A 24,110-nucleotide genomic window follows, 5' to 3' on the forward strand; every position below is an offset into this window, starting at 1 on the left:
CCATGCAAGGCCACCTAGGTTGGCTGGAAGACTGTTTACTTAGCCTAGCAGGGCAAAGGACATTGTCTCAGCTGAACTCTGGACACGCACACACATACATATACACTGATATGCACACACGCATCACCCCTCCCTTTCCGAACGCCTTCGATGCTTGTTCCCTCCTGGGAACACGGCGGGTCTGAGCCCGTGCTGGAATGGTAGCGCTGGGCAGGATGGCTGCTGTGTTTGCTTCAGATTACTCCTCACCCCCCACCCAACCCTGTGGCTTGTCACGTGTTCCATAATGTTGTGCTTTGGACATTTATGTGCTTTTTTGTGCAGAGGAGTTTTTTTTGTTTCCTGTTCTCATGCTGTCCTCCCAGGAGCCCAGCATGAGTAGAGGTCTCTTTTTTCCTCTTGTACTTTCCCATTGTAGTGTATATTTCAGTGTTTTTCTGTAACGCTACCAATCTCCGACCTGTATCCCCATGTGATGTCTGTGTTGTGTGTGTAAGGCCGGGGGAGGGGTGGGGGTCCCATTTCACTGCAGGGCAACCTGCACGTGGTGAATAAAGCCTTGATTGATTGATGTGTTCACTGCTCAAGTGAGTTTTCAAAAAAACGTCAAAAAAAAAATCATTTAGTCAGCCAAAAAAGTTAGACTCACCCGAGACGAGGCATGTTTCCTCGCATTCTTCCAAAGTCTCAAAATTGTTCTGGTTTCCCCCACAGCCTCCATATTCGAAGAGTTCACAGCGTCCGGAGTCGACATTGAAGAAGTATCTGTCCTTTATGGCCCTGCACGGCCCCGGCTCGTCCTTCAGGGCACATAACTCACTGAAGATGACGGGTTCAGCTGGCACTCCATGTGCTGTGGTGGGACAAGAACACAACTTTTAGTGCTCAGCTTCTTTTGGCATCCAGTAAAATGGATTTTTTTTTTTTGTGAGGAAAGAAATTAGGTCACAGCATCAAACTCTAACCTCAGGCTTTGAGATAAGGTAAAGTTGCATGGCAGTATAATTTTTAAAAGACTTTCGTGTAAACGGCTGACAGTCAGCTTTCAGCCGTTTACACTTTAGACACAAGAACAGCACGCCGTGTGACCTGACAAAATAATTAGAAATATGCAAATATTTAGTCAGAAAAGCTACTCACATATTTTATTTTTATGCAATAACTTAAAAGAAAACTTCTACTTTTGGCATACTTCTTTTTTGGACTTGCACTGAAAATAAGGAAGCACCAGCAACCAGCAAAACTCCCCTGCGACATAAAAGCAGATCAGATCCAGGTAGGTGGCAGCTGGAAGGAAAAGATTGAGTGAAGGCAGCACAAATTTCCCAGCATGCTGCACACAGCGATGGCTTGGACTGCAGCACATCAAATTATTTATTGCACAAACTGCGAGACCGGATCATTAGAGTGTTAAATAACCGGGCCTGTTGAGGTGAACTTTCTTGATCACTAGGCGGTTGAGGTCACAACTTTTAAGATCAGTGGACAATGGAGCTTTGCACAGACAGCGTTCTCTAATGTCATTAATATTTATAAAAGCTGGCTTTGTCAGATCCATGAAAAAAAAAGGTGACACGAAACCCTCTGAGCTCTACTAACCACCGTTGCGAATGTTAAATCACTGTCTCTGTGTGCTGCTGGGAAATAGCTTTCTATGTCCTCATCCCTGCTGTTTTTAGGTCAGGTCTCTGTTATGCTCGCCTGCAGCAGTGCAGTTACTTCAAAACCCACTGAGATCTCTTTGGTTTGTTGGATATCTGTCCAAAAGGGGTTTACAGAGCTTGAACCACAGCATTTAAAAATGTCTTTATGGATTCTGCGCATGCTAATGTAATAAATAAATCGATGTGTTGCAATCTCTCACTCAGTGTTTCCTACCTTCCCTGCTTTTTTCACGTACGAGCACAGAGAGGAGTGACTTTTGAAACCTGGGAGTGTGAATCAATACTCGCGCAATCCTGCACAATGAAAAAAATATAATAACACAAATGCACACGGACACAAAAATTGATTGCTTTTGCTATGGATCCCCATTAAGTGGTGGTGCTCAACTGTCTTCAACCAAGATGGCGCCGCGTATGGTCGCCCTGGTGCTTCAGTGCGTTACTTTTGTTTTGTTTTTGTACGCTGTGTTCACTGCATCATTCCATGATTGGCACTGACCACCACCTGCACTCATGTATATATCTTTCAACGTAGCACTCTTAATTCTTATTCTCATGTATATATCTCATGTATAGCTCATGCACATATCTTTCTACGTAGCACTTTTAATTCTTATCCCTACTTTTATTTTTTCATGTCTATTTAAGTGCTATTTATGACACTATGTTTGCACTGAAGCACCGCAGCAATTTCCTAATGTTGTAAACCTGCTCAACATTTGGCAATAAACCCCTTTCTGATTCTGATTCTGATTCTTAAAGAATGCATGACAATTTCCACCTATGCTGCCTATTCTGCAGAGAAGGTCTGAGGTAAATATAGCCACGTTTGTCACTCTTTGTTATTTTCACTGTCACTCTCAGGACTTGTCCTAGATCTGATTAGCAAGTCACATTGTGAGGCAAAAATTCCAAGAATACTGGTTAAGTTCTGAGCTCTCTAGAGACATTTTCACACATGCAATGCAACCCAAAACTATTTCCTGCTGGAGCTGCATGTGAGCACTCAAAATTTCCAGTGCCTATGCCATTTTCACTTCTGCCTCTGCTTCTGGGGTAAAGTCCCAGTCTTCCTCCATTTACTCAGATGCTTAAGGCAACCACTGTATTAATGGCTTACTTAAAATAAGACAAAAGGAAATCCTAAGTAAAGTGAAGACAAGTGTTAAAACAACCAAAAATGCACAAGACAGATCAATTTGTTTTACAGCTTATCAAACTGAGGGCCATCTCCTGCGGGCTGCAGGCAAAGAGGCATGGTAGAAGCAGGATAGATCACCGGTCCATCACAGGAAGAACACAGTCAGACAACTACAAATTCACCAGATAACTTAACAAGCAAATGGGGGGGGGGGGGGGGGGGGGGGGTGTGGAATCAGAGTGGAATTATAGAAAGGCCTCTCCTGGCTGGAGGGCTTAAACCAGGAACCTTCTTCCAGTAAAGTGACACTGTTAACTCCTGCATTACCGTACCAGCATACACAAGGAACAGAACTGAATTAACAAGATTTCAAGGCTATATAATGTATCTAGTAATATATATATTGATGTTTTAAAAATCACCCACTTTAGAGTTTTGCAGCTGGGATGAAAAAACAAGGTTTGTTTTCTGAAAGCTACAGAGTTTCATCAAAACAGGTCCTCTAATGGGACCTACCCTAACCCCTCTCCTATCAGCACAGCAGTCAACAAACAGTCACTCTGCCAGGAAAGGTAATGAGGGCAGCAGCTCATCCTTTCAGCCTGTCCTCCTCCTTTACCTGTCCAATTCTAGCTTGCAACCAGCCATTGGGGATACCAATCAGATATTCCCAATCTCCTTCTTTCCAGCCGACCTGTGTTACTACTAATGCATGTGGTGAGGCCAGCAGAGTTTCCCTGAAGAGTCTTGTGGTATTTTTGTTCATGCTCCTCTTGCCGAGGCTGATAAGCAGTAGCAGACAGGGAGGAATTTCACATTGACATAGGTGAAGTGAGTCTGTCTGGTACCCCACACAGCCTATGTGGACGCACCTTAGTGCTGAAACACACTGAACAAACTTTAAAGAGAAAGATGGCAAGTCACAATTGTTTGCTCTCTTCTTTGAGATCGAATGCCTCGGGCTACCATGGTTACAGCACAAAAAATTCTTTAAAAATAAAAAGTGCAGACATGGTGCAGACTGGGCTTTGTGTTACACAGTGTCTTGCAAATAGGAATGGTCAATAAGCCAGAATTTGACTTTCCAAGGAGACGGAAAGGAAACAGGTTCCTCCTATTGATTTCTGCTCCTCCTATTGATTTCTGCTCCTCCTGTCTAAGCCAGACCAAAGCAATAAGGACTCTTTTCTTCTATCACTCATGTTCATTATTCAGACAGAAACATTGGGAGGCAGTGTAAAAGAAACACAACTGAAGACATTTTCTCTGCAGGGAAACCAAAAAATTCCAGCCACTTCCATGTGGTGACTCAAAACTTCCTTTAAAGAATTTGTTTGGATTCAGGAGACAGACACCTTCTGTTTTTAATTTCAGGCTTAAAGCTTTCCTTTTTGATAAAGCAAATAGTTACGGCTTCAGGTGACCCTGAACCTTCAAGTAATTACACTGTCCTAGGCTGCTGGGGACTTCCCATGATGAGTGTTTCTTCCTCACGTGCCTCATTTCCCTTTCTATGTGTTCATACACCATTTTCTATTTATTCATCAGTAATTATTTATCTCTGGCTCTCTTCCACAGCATGTCTTTTTTCTATCTCCCTCCCCTCACCCTAAACTGATCGCAGCAGATGGCCACCCCTCCCTGAGCCTTTCTTCCCACTGTTGACAAGTGCTTGCTCAGAGTGGGTCATCTGATTGTTGGGGTTTTCTCTCTATTATTGCAGCATCTTTACCTTATACCTTGAGGTGACTGTTATAAATAAATCTAATAATTAAACCTTACATGAGATGCCAGCCAACAGCGGTTCCTTTGATTTGAAGCCTGACCCCTGCCCAATCCTGCATTTTCATTTAATGTTTTGGTTTTGGTTTTTTTTTGGTTTTTTTGGTTTTTTTTTTAATTGGAAAAAATGACCAGACCTGCAACGATCAGATTTTTTTCTTGATAGGTTCAGAATAAAGTTAGAATAAAGATCATTTCCAAAGCATTCCTTTTATGGATGCAGATAATGAGTCATGTCAGGTATTCCCAGTAGCTTTTCCTCTGAACAATGGTAGGCTAGCATAAATGAAATTTGCCACTGCCTCCAGTATTTTACAATTAAGAAGTCCTCCTTTATTTTTTTATGCACCCTTTTAATGGAAAACCCATCAGTGCAATCAAGTACAATCAGGAGCGCCGCAAAGAAGAAAAGGCTGAAATTAATTACATAGATGGCATTAAAGAAAGAAATGCTGAGAGTTTTTGAGTGGTTGGCGTGACATGAGCAATCTTCTAGTCACCCTCATTCCAGCTCAGGTTTTCTTGAGCAACATCATAGAACTGCAGCTAAATGCCAAAGAGATTCAACATTAAATAATTCTGAATGAACAGCAATAATATTGTTTTTATTTTTGTCAATCCCAAGCTGTTTTTCTTGGTGGAAAATTATATATTATGATCAAAAAATTTATAAATGTATGTAAAAAGCTATAAGCTGTATTTTACATGATGCAATTTGCAAACTAAAATTAAATCTTTAAAGTATGCCGGGGTAAAATTCAATAAAAAAAAAACACACACTTTCACACACACACACACACACACACACACACACACACACACCCCTGAGCAATCTACAAATCCATCCAAAGCTCTGGATCTGTCATCAGGAATCCTCTACAGAGTTGAACAGAGGGTAAGTAAATATTGTTCACAAAAGGCATCAGAAAAATCCTTGGACCTATTAGCATGCTTCTTGAAATATGAAATATGGAGCGTAATGAATCAGGAAGCAGATTTCAGGCACGTCAGATTTCTATTGATGGCTACTCTTCTGAATACTGCTGACAAGTTCAGCTTGGCCAAGATTTGTACGTACACATATGGACGGATAAAGATCTGAGTTGCTCAACATGTGCGCTGTGCTGAGCACCTCTGTAATTCCCTGGGCAGGTTGAGTCTGATTGAAACTCAGTCCCAGCTTGTTCAGTGTAACAGAAGATTATCCCGTGTCTTCATTTCTAGGGCCCTTTGCAAAGAGGATTGAATTACCACAAAGCAGCAAACAAAAACAGGCAACCCATGAAAGAGTCGAAGAGAAAATACGAAAGAGCACGCACCATCATCAGGATGACAGTTAAACATGATGTGCTAAAAGACAAGCTTGGGAAAGTGAGACAAATAAAGATGGAAAACAAAGATAAAGAGCAGAGTAATGCCACAGTTTTGACAGCTCCCAGTGCATTTGTCATCTATAGCATCAACTGTATGAATGTTCGCTGCAGGAAGGGAAATAGTCTGGTTTTAACATTTCCCCATGCGTTGAGATTTGAAAAGAAACTGCAGAAAGAGAACATTTACTCACTAAGCTGAATAAATGACCACAGTATCAATACAATAAGAAATGCCTCCAGTGCACTGAAAACAACACTTATCAGGCACATATACTAAACAACACAATGTCTGATTTTATTAGTGCCAAGCTAAGTAGCACTGACATCATGGCGCGTGCTGATAAAGAGTCCGCCTTCTACTGGCTGAAGAGGCTTTCATATTCCTATGTAGCCAACATCGTGCTCAGTCTATATGTTTTAAGTTCTTTATCTTATTTCACGCACGAGTGCAAGACGTCTGCACTAATCCACGCTCAGCTATTTGACAACTGTGTGCACACAGTTCAGGTATTCATAGAGTACTCCATGTGTTTACTTACTTATGCACTCAAAACAGTACGTCAAACTGTGGAAGTAATGATTTAGGAAACATCCCTGACAGTCTTCATAGAAAGCCTGACAAACTACAGATTCACTCATGTCTCTGTTCACTGCCCGAGGACCCAATCTGCAATCAGTGACATGATCCACGAGTTTAAAGGAGGTTTTTTTTTTTAATGTCCATTCCTTTAAGGCTTGATGAGATAAAATAATCATTACTTAGTTGGTGAGTTTATTTAAGACAGGAAAAAAATGGTGAACATTGCTTGAAAAAGCTGCTTATGGAAAATTCATTTCTTTACTAACTCGTCTCAGTAAATATTTAACAAGTGCAAATTCCAATAAATAAAACTGATATTGGATTGCAACACTTGGGTCAATATGCTTAAACATTTATGAAGAAATCAAAAGGATGCATCAGCGTGCCAGTGTAGATAGGCCCGAGACTTAAGAAATGCTGTGTGTTTATCAGAGCCCTGCCCTGAGGCCAGTGGACAAAGGGCTGAGGGCGAGTCAGTGAGTCACAGTGTGTCCCAAGATTTTACAGCTGACCTCAGAGCAAATAAGGCCACCTTCACTGCGTATGCGTTTCTGCCTCTGTGTGTGCGCACGTACATACACACTTCCAAACATGCATTTGTTTTGTAACTTGGTTTCAGGAGAGTTTCGTTCTCTTTTTAGAGCACAGAAGGATACATCTCTGCTCCCTGAATGCTTTGGCATTAACACACGAGGTCTTTAACAGTCTTTGTCAGCTCTGGCAAAAAGGGACAAATCAGGGAAGGACATCTAGTTGACACACACCCGCATTGCTTTTTTTGCAGACTCAAACTGGTGGATTTGGTGGTTCTGCAGATGATGTCATTTTGAATTACACTCTCACAAACAGGTTTGAACCATTGTTTTCGGTTAATCTATTAACAGAGCAGAGCTCACTTTAGCAAGTGTACACAATTAATGCTTAGTGTGGTTGAGGCTACAAACGGCAGGATACTGGGTGGGTCAGCAAAAAAAAAAAAAAAAAAAAAAAAAAGAGGGTTGCACAGGAAAAATCATCCTGCACATCATTCCACATTCAGCTCATTAAAGCAACAGACCTGGGTCTTTGCCACAGAAAGATGACCTGATTCCTGCATCAATCGTGGAAGCAGGAGGAAGTTCCTCCAATGGCTCTTCATGCTGAGAGATCAAAGATGGCCTCAAGCACCTTTTAAAGTATTTTCGCCAGCAGATCAAAGGAATCCCCCTGAAACACTGACACGTTCATGCCTCCAGGGCAAATGTGTTGCCATTTCTACAAACAATAAAAGCTTTGAAAGTTCAGGTTGTGTGGTCGGGAAACAAACCGGGGGCTACCCTGAAGCCAGAGTGAGTAGTGAACCAGTTCATGTTTGGGCAGCCATGGGTTGGGTCCCTGTATCGCTCAGTTCACAGAGAATAGACAAAACCCTGCCACAACTGGTGGCTTGACTGCTGCTGGAGATACCCAAGTTAAAACTTACAAAACCGCCAAACTTACACCAAAGTTATCATGCAGAGCTCTGTTTATCTCGGTGTATAGTATGTTTTATCTGGTGTTGCTAAAAAAGATTGCAACAGAGCTTTGCTTTAGGCTGCAAGAAAACCTGCTTAATTATCCAAAAGGCTTGTGGGATCCATGCATTTTTAATCAGAACCTCTGTAATGGCGTGGCAGGTGGGGAGGGAGGAGAGATGAAATGAGCAAGATAATTGTTGCTCCACAACTCGATAGCTTTTGTGGACTCATTTGTCCATGCCAAGCCAGATTTAACACTTATCTCCACTTACCTTGTTTTTTTGTTGTTTTTTTTAACCCAGGGCCACTTTTTCTTTGTTAGCTTGTTCTTCTCTTTCTCTGAGAGCCTGGTGAGATAAACCCAAAAACTTTGTCTGCCTTTTCTTTATGATTTTAACTCTTTTTCATATATCTTGCAAACCTGAAGAGACTTTTTCTCCTATTTCAGTTCAGTGGTGGAAATCACTCCACGTTGCAAAGGCATTATCTATTCCTGGCAATATCTAAGTTGAGCCTCTACCTGTTTCCCACTTGGTCTTGATAATAAAACAATAGTGGGAACCACAAATCCCTCTCGCTTCAGTGATTCTTCCAATTCCGTGCTGTGACATTTGCAAAGCCAAAACACTGCCGACCCCAAAAAAATCCCACTCAGTGCCAATTAGAGTCTGGTTCAGCCGGTCCTCAGCCAATCAACCGGACAAACCAGGTTTCCTGGATGCCACTTTAATAGGATGTGTATGATTAGCTGAACCGCAGGTTAGTGACAGTTATCTGCACACCTGTGTGTGCCACTGCAAGAAATTAAGTTTACATCGGTACGAGCAAAATTATAGTCTGGTCCCTTTAATTCGAGAGAAGACTGTGACTTCTCAGTCCAGAAGGAGCATATGGCAGACAATGATGCAGGCATAAGTTCGACATAAGTTGCAAAAGCCGCTGGGGGAGAAAATACAACAGCACCATCTGCCATAGTGAGGAAGTCCCAGCTACAAAAAGACTCACAATTATTCATCACGTCACTGGCAATGACAACCAAATCATTCTCAGAAATGGCAGCGTTGAGACCAGTAATGGAAAACTTTCATTACAAGGCACGCTGCTATAACACATTCGGATTGGATTAAAACTTGTAACTGCTGTCTTTAACCAATTAGAACTATATATCTGAATAAATCAGTTCATTTATTTATTTCAGGGTAACACAAAAAAAAAAAAAAAAAAAAAAAAACACACCTGATTATCTCAGAGTGCGTACAATGAAAGCCAGGCATATTTTACAGGGTAGTGTCAGTGCATCAAGAGCCCCCAAATGCAGATGTCTTTGCTAATATCAAAGCTGAACCAGAGGCAACATCAGATGACTCTAACATAGGTTAAAGAGAAAAAGAGGTACAGAGGCTTCGCTACAGGATTTGTTGGTTCATAGCTATAAGCCCTGATCACGCTCACATCCATCATTCAAGAAGGTAAAAATTTCATAAATGTCATATTTGGTACAAGTGAAATATTTACATTTTTTAATATGAGGATTTATTGTTCTAAAGAAAGATAAAAACAGCTCATAATTTAGACAGGACAACCCATAGCTGCTGAAGGTATAAATGACTGAAGAAAAACAATGCTGGCCTGCACATCACAATCATGACGCAGGTTCACAGTTTGCTATACTGGCTGTTTTAAGTAACTTAGCTAAAAGTTTTTGTTTTGTTTTTTTCCAGATGCATCAATATTCCAGGTACAATGAAGCACTGAAAAGAACCTGAAGGATTCTAAGGACTACGGTCATTAATGTTTTTGGCTTTGATGTGGTTGTGATGGTGCAGCTGAATCAATGGGTCAGAGAGAAAGTGGCTCATTCCCCATCTGTGCAAATGCCATCCTCAACCGATTGTACAGTAGATACACTCATTAGATTAGGAGATCAATACAGCAGCCTTTTTCTACAGTGCAGGTTATAATTCAGACAAACAGATGAGAGAAAAGGAAGTCCTTCTTCTATTGCCGATTGGAGAGCCAAAGTGAGACTAAAAGTTAAGTTTGAAAGCATGCTCTCATATGAAGGATTATGCCTGCTGCTCCTGCACTGACACCTGAGGGTAACGCAGCCGAATGGCACTGAAAGTTCACTTTTGTTTTATTTCCACTTTGTTCACATCAGCAGCAACCATTTCAATCCACGGTTTCATGGTCACCGCCATTATGTTATCAACTGAAAAGATTAGCAAGATGGATGGCAGCATGGGCAGACCAGTTTTATAGAAAATAAAATATAACCAGTACAAAGAGACATTTTAAGCTTGAAAAATGAGATCATTTACTAATTTATTTTTTAATCTCTTCACAGCCAGCTGGTCTCCATTGACCTGTATGTTTAGGTTCACATCTATCCAAACTGTCCCCTTTGTGAAACACTATTATTCCATTACATCAGCGGTCCCCAACCTTTTTTGCGCCACGGACCGGTTTATTCCCGACAAGATTTTCACGGACCGGCCTTTAAGGTGTTGCGGAAAAATCCAACAAAATAAAACTAGTACCGGTACTGAAAAAAAAGAAGATTTATTCATAACACACGGGAAAAGACCCAGGAAAACAGAGTTAACGATAAAAACGATAACAAAATAACACTGAAAACCAATAAAAACCCTGAAAACCACACATTTCACACCTGAGCCTCAACTCTCGCGGCCCGGTACCAAACGACTCATTGACCGGTACCGGTCCGAGGCCCGGGGGTTGGGGACTGCTGCATTACATGATTTGGGTTTGGTTAAGTCTCTCTAACAGTAATCAAAATTAACACATGCTTGGTTAGCAGGTGGCTGAAATGCAACCTGAACCCAACTTTGCACCTAAGTGGTTTGGTCATGACCTGGAGGTTAACAAATGACATGATGTCTTTTTAAAGCTCCACAGAAAAAACTGTGACAGAATTTCTTTTTTTATTCAAATATGTTGAATACAGCGAACTGAGTGCATAAGGTTAGGATAACTGGTTATTCTATAATTACAATGAGTGTGAATGTGAGCAATGGTTGCATGTCTCCGTGTTCACCCTGTGACAGGCTGATGACCTGTCCAGGGTGTAACTAGCCTCTCACCCTGTGACAGTTAGGCTCCAATGAATCAGCTTTATGACTTTCAAGGGCAACACAATACAAACATTACAGCGAATTCAATTTAACTTCAGTTTCTATGTGAACACACCTTGAGATTATACAGCATTGCAAGCTACTTAGCACGGTACTGTTTTGCATGGAAGTCTGTTTACGCCACTAAGGAAAAAAACAAAAAAACAAAAAAACAAAAAAAAAAAAAAACACCACAATCCATAACTCATTATCTTTCTCGAAATTTCGACCTATTAACTCAAAATTTTGAGAAAAGTAACTCGAAATTTCAAGTTAGCTCTGCTAATCAGTAATCTACGATAATGACGTCATTTTCTTGTTACCCGGAAGGATATGGCGCAGAGGAATGCGCACTCAAAACCGGGTTGGCAACAATTTGGCACTTTTGAAAGTACATTTGCTGATAGTAACGCCACGATAGTAACGATTCAGCTAATAACACAAGGATTTCGTCATTTGTGAAGCCATGCTGAAAATACTCAGCAATTTGTGCATTCATGACTGGCTGTAATACTGGTTAGCTGTAGCAATTGTAGCGGAGGGTAACTTCTACTTCTGGGTAACAAGGAAATGATGTCATTCACATAGATAACTGATTGGCAGCACTAACTCGAAATTTCGAGTTATGGATAATTGTTTTTTTTTCTTTTGGTGGTGGAAATGGACTTTCATAGTTGTCACCATAGTTAACGTATAAAGTATTTTTTTTCCTATTCAAGTATTATTATCTCTAAACATCATTACAGCTGCAAGAATTCACCATAAATATGATGCAAGACATGAAAAAGTCCACCAAAGACACAAATTGAATGAAAATGTAGCTCACTGAACATTTTCTGGTGCTGTTTTGCCTCGAACCCCTGCGCAGTGCCAGTGATGCTAGTCGCTTTTACATGTTTAATCTGTGGCTATGATGCTTTGTCAGCTGTGACTGTTCAATGATTTCTAAACCTAGTGGAGTTTTCATCAGTTGAAATGACTATTTATGTATTTGCATCATTGTTAAACCACAATAATTCAGTTTTGTTTGCAAATAATTTACTCACAAAATCAACTAGAAAATCAAAACTCAAAACAATGGTGAGACTGCAGGTGGAAAAATAAATAAATAATGCAATCGTGGGAACAACCAAGACGACAATGAAATGTTTCAGTCCGGAGCGCCCAGCAGGCTGACCCGGTCATGGCTTTGCCATGACTAAAACCGAATAACAAAACCACAAACAAGAGAAATAAACAATGTTTTGTTCCTCAAAATTGAGCAGTACCAATCTGTTCACATTACAGTGCATGGAAAAGAAAGAAGCTGTAGGGAATAAGTCAGAGGTGTTACAAATACAAAGGAAAAACTGATTGTGTCTGACTTTGCACTATGCGTAAAATGGAAAACTCATTTTTTAGAGAAATGGCAGACAGAAAGACACAGTGGGAGGCTTAAGAAACAGTGTGTTCAGATACAACTTGATAATTTATTATTTGTTATATTTCAATATGCTCAGAAGCCCAGAAATACCAATATCCTGCTGTTCATCTGAGCACATATTCACAAATCTCAGTGTGGAGTTATAAATACCACATTTCTCATAATAAAACATTGCCTTTTATTGCATGTTTTTAACTCTCCCAGTTCATACATTCAACAATGTTTGAAATATCAACGAGTAGCAGTATCGAGATTTGTTACAGTTTGCTTGTGTTTTTGTGTAAAGATTTTGCACTTGATTTGAAAGTACCACTGGGGCAAAGCCAAGATCGCAGGTGGCATTTAAAGACGGTGTACTCGTGCAGAGTGTGCTGTGTTTTCATTTTTGTGATGGACTTGCATTTGACGGACTTGCTCTGAACCTGACACTGCTCTGCGTGTTGATATGTGTGCAATATTTAAGTTAAAGGTTGCACGGCTGAAGGTAAACAAAAACAGACCCAACTGCAGCCCGGAGCCCGGACAGCTGACGCCTTCGTTTGCCTTAAACGTTGGTATAAGCTCAACCTCACTCTGTTGTTTTTCACATTTCATTCGGGTCTTTCATTTGAGTTGTTTCAGTAGATCAGATCAGTCTGAGCAGCATGGGACTGCGAAAGAGGCGTAAGCTCAATTTCAGTGACTATCAACCTCAAGCAGTCAAAAACAAGAAACCCATCATCCACATGTGCCTTGTCTGAACTGGTACAAACCAGAAGAAGTGATTGGCCTTTCATCAGACATTCTGCTTGACTGCTCCTCCAACAGGTTCAGACTTGGTTCACCTCTGTCTTTTATTCCCCAAACCTTTTGTCCACTCTGCTGATATTTGCTGCTATGCTAGAGCACAGTTAAGTCAGCACACCTTCTTAAGAAAAGAGATTCTTCTTCTTTTTTCTTTTTTCCCCCAGCAACATAAATCCAACATACACAAATACAGCATTTATATATAAAACGAAATAATGCAAGCGATCATGGCTCAAGAGTTAAGAGTTCGCCTTGTAATCGGAAGGTTGCCGGTTCGAGCCCCGGCTTGGACAGTCTCAGTCGTTGTGTCCTTGGGCAAGACACTTCACCCATTGCCTACTGATGGTGGTCAGAGGGCCCGGTGGCGCCAGTGTCCGGCAGCCTCGCCTCTGTCAGTGCGCCCCAGGGTGGCTGTGGCTACAATGTGGCTTGCCCTCACCTGTGTGTGAATGGGTGGATGACTGGATATGTAAAGCGCTTTGGGGTCCTTAGGGACTAGTAAAGCGCTATATAAATACAGGCCATTTACCATAATGCAATAGCACAAGTTATTTACCACCATTCCCATATCTCAAGCCATATTTCCACTTCCATTATCTCCCACAAGTTCAGCATCCTGTGAGATGCATAACTTCCGAAACACTCCCCCTTAAACAAACCTTACATTTATTGTCAGTTCCACCAACAGGAAATGCTACCATAGCCTTATCCACTTGCAGACAGCCAGTTGAGCTCGGCTACAAAAACTTTCCAGAGTCAAGGAAAAAGGATAGCACTATCTTTTTCAGGAAACAAATGTGAGTCATTCACGAAGGCATAAGGCTACAGACCTAATTAGTTCCCATGTCGGTGTCATTCACCCCCTGTGCAAAATGGCAATTATGACTCAACATTTGCGAGATTAAAGCTTCCTGCAAGCTACAGCAACGTTAATAATGTTGCTACTGCTTGCAGGAAGCTCCGTCAGCCGCAGACTCCTTCAAGATAGAGCGCACTGTGCAGGGACAGATAAAGGGACGAAAAGCTTTGAACAAAAGGCCAGCTTTGTTTGGTTTTGTACCTGGAATGACACAACACCATCAACAACACAAAAGGCAGAAATTAAACATGTCTTGTTAAAAAAAAAAAAAGGCACAAATGGGCCTCTTTTAACAACCTACGTAACTACAGATGGTCTTTATTCATCAGAGTGACACCAGTGGAATTCGGAGCTGTGATGTTACGTCACGTCATTATAGGAGCATCAGCCAGGAGGACAAAACAAAGCTTTTTCTCCAACGTGTTCCAGTTATTTTTATCAGGTTTGCCAGATGGTTGTTAAATCCAGGCCAGTAACAACTTGCTACTCTGTCTGTTCACAAATAATAGCAGACAGTCAGTTTTGATCATTTCGACTGAAATGATTTGTTTTGATTCAAATTCACGTCATCAACCTACTGAGTACAGCGACCCTAAGTAAGGTTAGCTAATTAGGACGCTCTTTTTTTTTAATTATTATTAATATATTATTAAAATATTAATATCCTTTTTTTGTCTTTCACATCCCAAAACTACAAAATTATTAGTATAACCAAGTCCATGTTCCAGATAAATATCTGTACTTTTGCACACATTTTTCCCTTCATGTCTCTGTGCCAGTCACTGAAAATTATGAATAGCAACAGGTCTTTTTTTAAGGAATCTGACCCAGGTTGAGAATATTATCCCAGTCTTCAGAGTCAATTTAAGACCTAAATTTTTGCTTGTTGTTTACCATAAAGACATTACGAATTCCTTTTTTCAGGTAGTGAATATTCAGTAATGGAAAAAAGACTTTCTGACTTTGAGTCTCTTTACAAACCTTTTCTGGGTGGCCCTAAAATTACTTAACAACACAGTTTTAAATAAAAAGTACATCCATGTGTTCACTGACGCCTATAATGGGAAGCTAGTACACTGAAAGTAATGTTTCTATCCCTTGGTGAGCCACTTTTTCCTCCTATTGAGCAATTGGTACATGCATTTCCAGATGTTCTGGCTATGCCTCTGTAGCTGTGAAAGAACACACTAGCGAAATATTGTCAGGTGAGTTGAGAAATGATTATAGAGACAGCATCTTCCCTCTAAATACAGAGCCAAGGTAGTGTAGTTTGCCAGCTTCTACAGGTGACAGTGCACAGGACTCACCGATTAACCTGCGCTGGATGCTCCTTAGAGTACATTTATCATCTCCCCCCAGCTCTGTCAAACTGGAGTGGACAGGTATTTTCTCTCAAAGGACACGTATATTCACCAAACGCACTGCAGTCAGCTTTTTATCTGAAAATAGGGTAATAGCGGCACAAAGATCTGATGCCCAGAACAACTTTGCACTGGAATGTTTCTGGGTTTCCAAGTATCTGTATTTTGCACATCATAAATCAAAAGTGGAAATGTTGTGTTACTGTTACTTACTCTTAGTGTACGGAAAATTTATTGGAGTTCGGTGTTTAAATAAAGCTACTTCAAGAGAACCATCAAAACCACTTTTTATCAAATTAAATATTCTCAAATTTAAAGATTTGGTTGACCTCAGAACTGCGCGAACAATGTACAAGGCTGCGAATACATCTTTGCCCCACAACATCCAGAACTTGTTCCAAATAAGACCAAATACTCATACCTGAGAGGAATCCTTATGTTCAGCAAGCCAGTAGTAAGTACAAATGTAAAATATCATAGCATTACAGTCAGAGGAGTTAGTGTGTGGAACACCTGCACAGATGAAATCAAGACAAGTACATCAATACAAAAATTCAAACGATTGTTCAAAAATAATAAATTGCATGGATATATGAAATCTTCCTCAGTGACTGAGTTGTCTCATTGTGTCCTCATTTTTTATAGATCAAGGCCTAAGTAACCCAACCTTAAGTGTTCATTAAGGTGTTTGTCACATAGATATAAAATAAGCTCAGAGATTAAGCGGGTGTTATATAGGCTCTCGACTAGCGTTCCTGCTGCTCTGATGTAGGCTGAGGTGTTTTATATTCTGCAGCAGATGAATCAGCAAGGACCTTTGAACTCTGAAATTTCTGACTTTCTAAAGTTCATGAGGTCAAATAAAATAAGAAGCTGTTCCCAGCCAATTAAATTATGTAACTGTGTATCACAATGAGTTTATGGTTCCCGCTCAAGCAGGTGTGTAGGCTACAATTACACATGCTATATTTCTTAGCGATATGCACTGTATATTCACAGAAAAAGATGAGGCACACATTTTAATTAGTCAACCAGCAAAGCTAGAGGCATTACCTCAAGCAGAATTTTAACACTCTGTCTAACTTAAAGTGATACTGTGGTGGGCGAAAGCTGAAAATGTAGGCCACTTAAAACAATCGTATTTAATTAAATATGCTTCCACTTCAGAACATTGTCACATATTTATGTTTTTGGTGTCGCACAGGGCAGCAACGCTCAGAAAGCTGAAGTAACAAAACCGGAAAGACACTCAAGGGCTGCGAATAATGGGCTCGAAATTATCTTGTTACAGCACAACTTCCAGTTATTATGACTCACACAGCTTATTCCACTAATGACCATTATTATTTAAACCACACGCCCTACAGAAAGCACCACAAAAGCAAATTTATTTAAATATTTTACCACAATAACAGATGTGCTGGAACAATTTAATGTGTTATGGAAATATGGCAGACAACATGCCTCAACCCTGTCTTCAAGAAATTCAAGTTGTAGCTGATTTAAATCTTTTGGCTCATTTTCAAGCCTTGTAGCAGGTCTTTTAGAACCCAGCCACAGGGGGTCACACACCAATGCACTACTGCTGGTCTCAAGATGGGATAAATGGAGAGGCTCCCATCAGAAAGGACATTTGGTGTAAAATTGTTGTGCATAACTTTTGCATAAAATTGATGATCTGGATGAATGCATCCTCCTGATGTTGACCATCAGTTTGATGGTTAAAGTTGTTGGGCAAAGCCAGAGGAAGTAGAAAGAGGAAGGCATGTTTAGAGGCAGCAAGAATGAGGGAAAAGTAAGACAATGGAAGTGAGAGCGGGGACTTTAAATCTAGGGGCTAAGAATACTAAAGGAGAGATTAACTCTTCCCAACTCTTCTTGCTCATAGGGGGCTGTCTGATTGTATGATTGTTACTCTGTGTATTGTAGGGCTACTATTACCTTATAGTAAAAACCACCTTGAGGCGATTGTTGTTTGTATTTGACGCTATATCAATCAAACTGACTTGAACTGAACAGATGTAGTGAAGGAGGACATGTAACGGGTTGGTGTGACAGAGGAGGATGCTCGGGATAAGCTGAGATGGAGGCAAATGACCCGCCGCCGTGATGCCTAACAGGAGCAACTGAAAGAAGTCTCAGGTTGCAGTCATATCTCAAAGCATGTTCAAGAGAAAGTTTCAGGTCTTTAGACTAGTTCAACTCCATCCAAAGGTCTTTTACATGACGTTCAAATTGTGTTATAGAAAGTAAATCCATGTCAGGTCAGGACAGAGTACAATCGTGAATGTTTTTCAGTTTAAGAGCCTAATACTCCCTCTCAATGATGAAAAGGCTTTAAAACAGCAGTACTGGGTGTCTTTTGTAGTGTTGTGTAGGTATCACTAAAGTTACGAACTCAACAAAACGTAGATACAGTCAATGCACTAGATACCTGAAAATTTTCCTCAGAGACTGGATTAAGAGACTTTGAGCCCATCGCTGACCTCTTTATCATCTGACCAGCCAGGCAGAGGATGCAGTCCAAAAATCCCTGCAGGCAGTGTGATCGACCCAGAAAGAGAGGGATAAGAATTAAGCTAAGTCAGCTTGGACCTAAAGCTGTTCCTCTGCCCAGCCTACAGGAAACATCACAGGAAAATAAAATGGATGAAATAAGACCCAGACACAGGAAATCAGAGTCTGTTGTGCCCACATCTTTACGGAGACTTGGCTCTATTATAGAATGTGCCTTTAGGTTATCAGTAAGCCTGGAAAAGTGCTATATAAATGTCCTTCCATAAAGTTTTTACAGTGCATCCTCAGAGTGCTAAGCTTTCCAAATCTGAACTTTTAAGCTCTATCTTTTTTTTTTCTGTTGGTGATGCAGTTCCATGTTTTTAGGAGGCAATTTAGATGTTCTTAAAGTCCCATTTATGTTATTAAATATTCATGCCTTGCAGCAATTTCCAAGTTAACAAAAGTTTGCAATGCCTTTCTTCACTACCTGCAGGTCTACAAGAAATGTTCCCTTTAGGATTTTCACTTTTTGGCTTCAGTTACATCTGTAAAAACATCTAAAACCTGTGTGAATAATTTGTGCATTAAAAACATTTTTCAGACTCACCTTTCTTAATGCAGCCACACATACCAACCACATAATTTCACTGGACGAATTTGCGGCATTTTAGAATTTTTAGAAACACGGTTGATTTTTTTGGATCTGCACAAAAAGATCTAACCAATCAGACCACTACATTTGGCATCAAGCACATTCGTAACTCAAATCGCACACCAGTACTAAATATACAGTGATTTGGAAATAGTAAAACAATAATGTTTTACCTCAAACACAAAGCTAGACCATGCTCCGGGTCAACTGGCTCTCTGAAATCATTTTTCTACCTCCTAAGATCTGCTCCCAAATCTGCCAACAAGACCTCAAATTGCTTGACTGACATTCTGAAAACGTATAAAAGTGGTCGTGATACAGCTTCAACATGGATCAAACCATGAAATTCTTCCTGCTGCTGCTTTCTCATGAGAACTGAATGTACCCAGAATCTCACGTTCTTACAGGACCAGCTAATCATGTCTTGATGCCAACTTCACTTTTTTCTTTTCACAGTGTGTTTTTTGAGGCCAAATTTCCTGCAAAAATACAACACATACAGTGTGCACATATAGTACACGGCAAGTTCGGATGCAGAAAATTTGTAAGTTTGTTTACTTTTTCCATTACGCATTTGGTATGTGGGGACATTGAAGACCACAAGGGTCAGTTATGAAGAAGAAATAACGAAGTCTGCATGGCAAAGTGAAATTACATAAAAGTTAGGCATAAAAAAACAGAACAAAAAATTCTCTCTCGAAAGTATAAAGTTTGAAAAACTAGGAGTTGGTACATCCACAAATGGAGAACAGAGGCAAAACAATGAATTACGTCACTGAGAGAGATTTCGTGCCTCTTGCATTTTAATGCTTATATGACCCTGAGGAAAGGCTGCTGGTTATGTTGCAGTGGAGCCACTTTTTGGTGAGCTTCATGTCGAGACAAAACTAACATTCCTTATTAAAGAAACTGCCAGCATGAAACATTAGTCTGTAGCTAATAATAGTCAGTGCAGAGAAGACTTTCCAGTTATAGGTGAAATGATCTTGTGGTAAAATGTTTTTAGTGACATTATAAGGCTCGTAGTTTTCTCAAGTCTGCTCCTTACTGCAGACGCTAATTAAGATGGCACATGCTACAGTGTTTTCTTTCTATGGCCTGAGGCTCTCTAATAAAAGGGCCACTTCAAACAGCTAGCGAGCTTCTAATTAAATTCCTCCACAAATTAATGAGACAGTGTTTACGCCTTCATGAGACGATTAGTGATACGACCAGAACTGTGCTCCAATGATACCGATGTTTAGTCCCAAACTGGCTCAGTGAATCCCTTATTGCATTACCTCTCAAGAGCACCTAAATGATATGCAAATAGTAAAAGCTAACGTTCTTCTGTGAGCAAAACATTGAAGGCCACTATAGGGCAATAGACACAAATTGTCTCTCTGTATTTACTGAAGATTTTCTTTCTCATACTACTGGGTGGCTAAAAAATAAAAATGCCCCTGGTCGTGTTTGCTATAACAATATCTGTATGGCTTTAAGAAAACATTTAGTATTTTTAAAGTTTTTGCCTTAAGGTTAAAAAGACCTGTATGTTTACAATGTTAATCATCAATAAATAGAAAATGATGGTTTAGGGAAAATAATGTCTCTTAGATGCTTAAAAAAAAAAAAGTCATGGGTACTGATATAGGACGCTTGGATAAGCAGGTGACCTATATGCTGAAAGCTACTGGAGTGACTGGTTTGAGCCAACCCAAGACCATTTCCTTTGTGGCAATGCCAAACACTCTCTCCCCGTTTTTCTGAAAACTTTCTTTACTATCCAGTCCAGTAAACGCTAAAATGTCAAAAGTATATCTGAAAAATAAGAGGTCTTGCTTCCACAATATTCTTCTGTACAAGTGAAATTAGTTTCTCAATTACCATTGGAGGGAAATGTATTCTCTCGCAGCTTATATTGGAAAGATTATGTTTTGGGTCACTCGGGAACATATCAGTGGTGTTTTGCTCTGATTATATCATTGCAGAGGTTATGATTCTGGTGTTTTGTCAACTCTGGAGTTTTAAAACGTGTCTAAATCTGCCCCTCTGCAATGTAATTTAAAGTTGTTTTCCATTTATATGCAGATGATACATGACTGTATTTCTCATTCAAACCCACAGGGAGTGGCAACCGAGTTCCACTCTATATCCCACAGACCTAAAAAATTGAAGGCTGACAAAATAAATTACTGGGCTTTAACACATTTCCAACTAAATAAAGTCCAGTCAGTCAAAATTTTCTCCTTCCTCAGTTTGTTTTGTAATTATTTGTAGTCGAGCTACAGACCCACTACATATTCATCAGCCTCAATAACAAAGTATTTTTCACAGATTACAGCACATCTCATGAATACAGTCTTGAGAGTGTACAGGGCTTTTTATAATACCAACATTGAGTGTAAGTTAATAAACTATATTGCAGGAATAGGACTTAGTTTCTGGTTACGGAATAGAACAATGCATTCTTCCATGTATGTGCATTTTAAGTGGCAACTTTCTAGTCCTTTGAATCACCTCTGGACAAAGGACTAGAAAGTTGCCACCCATTAAGAGCAGTTTTTAAGTTTGTTGTTATTCAATCTTTACAAAGAAAAATTTTATCGTAGTCTATTTGCAATTAAGGTCTATCAACTTTGCTGGCAGTCCCTCATCTTCAAACTGTTCCATGGGTTTCACTAAAATGTAAATCTTACAAGAAGCCAGGAAAATGCTTGGATATTAAATGTACACGTGTATTTATCAGGGGAAATATCAAGTTTGTCAACATAACAAAGTGTTTGGCTTACAAATTCTAACTATAGCTTTAAAATGTCCCTTCCATGCTTGGAAATGATGCAAAAAGGAGCTGTGTGTCTTTGAGAGATAGGAAGAAAGCAGACACTGACATTAAAGATATACAGTGAATGTTACAGTTCACCCAAACCGGTATTTGCTTTCAGGAAAGGAGAAGTGAAAGCAGAATATTAGGCTACATTTTCTTCACCACTTTGGACCAGACCTGCCACAACTCAGACCTTTCACAGCTTGTTGGGTATCTGACATCCAATCTCATCGGTCTCATTACAGCTCGCAAGGCTGTTGTTGCGACGTGACAGAACGAGAGGAGGTGCCAAGCGGTTCAGGTGTGGGTCGTGGCCAGTATGAGAACTGCATTTGTTCTGGACTTTGGCCTCTCCAGACGCCACATCTCGACTTTAAAAGGTCACACACAGCAAAACAAACGTTGTTGCCAGGACCTCAGTAAAGACATTGATTAAAGTATGGGGTCACGTCTCAACATTTTCTGGATTTTTACACGTAATACTTCTTAAGCAAAAAAGTAAATAAAAAAAAATGACAATAGTTTCTATTGAGTACATTTGAACATTTACGCGTAATTTCTAAAATGTTTTTTGTTGCAATCTTTACGAATATATGAATATAGGACAGGACTGTACTGCTGTACACAATAACACGTATTAATGCCTAACACATCCATGCAGTATTTCAACAGGAATAAAACTTAAGTGATAAATATAAGAAAGTGAATATGTATAAACCCTGAGCGTAGTCGTATTTTACGCACGAGGTTCGCGAGGAGAACTTTCTCCTAAAGCACGGTCGTATAGCAACAAAAACAAGTTGCGAACTAACTAAAGCCAGTTTAAAAAAGAACCCGCATGCATATACACATACAAACTTTGTCTTATTCGTCTTACCTTTTCTGCAAGACCCAAAACGGACCAGGCAGGAGAGCAAAACTGCGCACAAAATCCACCACTTGTTGGAGAGAGGCATGCTGCTGAACGGGGGGCAGGTCCGCGCGGAATGTAAAGTTCAGGGGGAAACTTCAACAAGTTGAAGTGCTGTAGCGCGCGCTCACGATTGTGCACGTGTATGGGAGGGTGAGTACTTCCGTTTGATAACACTGAGACCGTAGACACTGCCTACGTCACTGAAACTCCCAATAATTTCCTGGGATATATCGATAGAAGGGAATAAACTCTGACTCATAACACTTACAAAGAATTGAAATGGATTGTATGAAGATGGGAATATTTGATTATGTCTCTTATCATGTTTTTCAAGTAAATAATGTTACATAAATGTAATCATAACAAGAGTAATAAGAGGGTTGGCCAGAAACTTTACAGCGGGAGAAAATCCATCTCACACACACGCTCGGGAATCATGAACTTGCATCAAGCCGGTTGCATCTTTGCAGCTCCTCAAGGGCTGCAAAGATGCGACACATATTCATCTCCCTGTGATGAGAAATTTTCATCTGAAGTGCATTACAGAGCCTCAGCTGTCTGCTTCATGCAGAAAATGTGTACCTGAGCCTTTGAAAAGATTCTGAAACACTTCTTTTTCCAGCGCCTCCAGGCCTCTTCTGGTGACACAAGCTGTAATTGAGCTTTGAGTTGGCTCATATAGCCTGAAATTACAGTCTGCAAGCCTCTTTTCCCCACAAATGTTCATAACTTGGATGGATTCATTACACTGCATTAAATACCCCAGTGGATTTATGTACAAAGCACACTTTGTTAAATGCAGGTGGCTGCACTGCTGCCAAGGCTGAGGATTTGAGTCACAGTTGGGGGGTCAACAACAATAAAAAATCAGTGCTTTGACTGTCACATAGAACACTTTGGTGGAGATGTTCTTTATCTGTCAGAGATTAAAGGTGTTTGCCCCGTGCTGTGAACACTTAAGATGCTATGTTGTTTTAGGATCCATCCATTCTCTTCAGCTTATCCTTATCAGGGTTGCAGGGGGGCTGGAGCGTATCCCAGCTACTATAGGGAGACAGTACAGCACTGTACTGTACAACTAACGCAGAGAGACAGGCAACCATTCACACTTATGCCCAATTTAAAATCACCAGTTAACACGTTGACATGTGTCTAGCATGTCTTTGGACTGTGGGAGGAAGCCGGAGTCCTCAGAGAGAACCCACACAAACACAGGGAGAACACACAAACCCCACACAGAAAGGCTCGGGCCAAAAGGAGAGTCGAACTCTGCTGCACACCACATCTCATCTGCTGTAAACTGGAAACATTTCTTTTAAGCTATGGAATATTCTTTTCAGGTTTAAAAATATTTTTTCTGCAGACATTAGTTTGTTTAATGTCTTTTGTTAAAATATTCCCTTTACTCTTCCATCCTTTCACAGGGCATAGCTCAGAGTAGCACAGGAACAGAAATAGCCAAAAACAAGAATTTTTTATTTTTTTTAACTAATTCTCAAGTAAAGTGAATAATGTTGTGTTTTTATGTCTTGGTGTTTTCTGGAATGCTATTATGTTTTTCCTTTTTGTTGTTATAGTTTACACCCTCAGGGCCATTATAGATAAGCACAAGGTGTTCTTTGGTATTGGTGCCTTAATGCA

General features: G+C 40.2%; 1 protein-coding gene across 3 annotated transcripts in view; it reads right to left on the reverse strand.

Moving 5' to 3' along the window:
* Window positions 1-22,599, reverse strand: part of tfpia (tissue factor pathway inhibitor a) — a 52,291-nt gene extending 29,692 nt beyond the window's left edge. For 2 of the 3 annotated variants that reach the window (XM_082509391.1, XM_082509390.1), the window contains exons 1-2: window positions 22,434-22,599; window positions 650-853 (exon numbers count right to left, since the gene is read on the reverse strand). In XM_082509391.1, coding sequence (XP_082365517.1) covers window positions 650-853; window positions 22,434-22,512 — 283 coding nt within the window. In that variant the 5' untranslated portion in view covers window positions 22,513-22,599. The remainder of the gene's footprint in view (window positions 1-649; window positions 854-22,433) is intronic. The other variant, XM_082509389.1, reaches the window with a different exon arrangement.
* Window positions 22,600-24,110: the final 1,511 nt, after the last annotated feature.

This window comes from Aulonocara stuartgranti, assembly GCF_965226115.1.
Source record: "Aulonocara stuartgranti genome assembly, chromosome: 16".
Lineage (NCBI taxonomy): Eukaryota > Metazoa > Chordata > Actinopteri > Cichliformes > Cichlidae > Aulonocara > Aulonocara stuartgranti.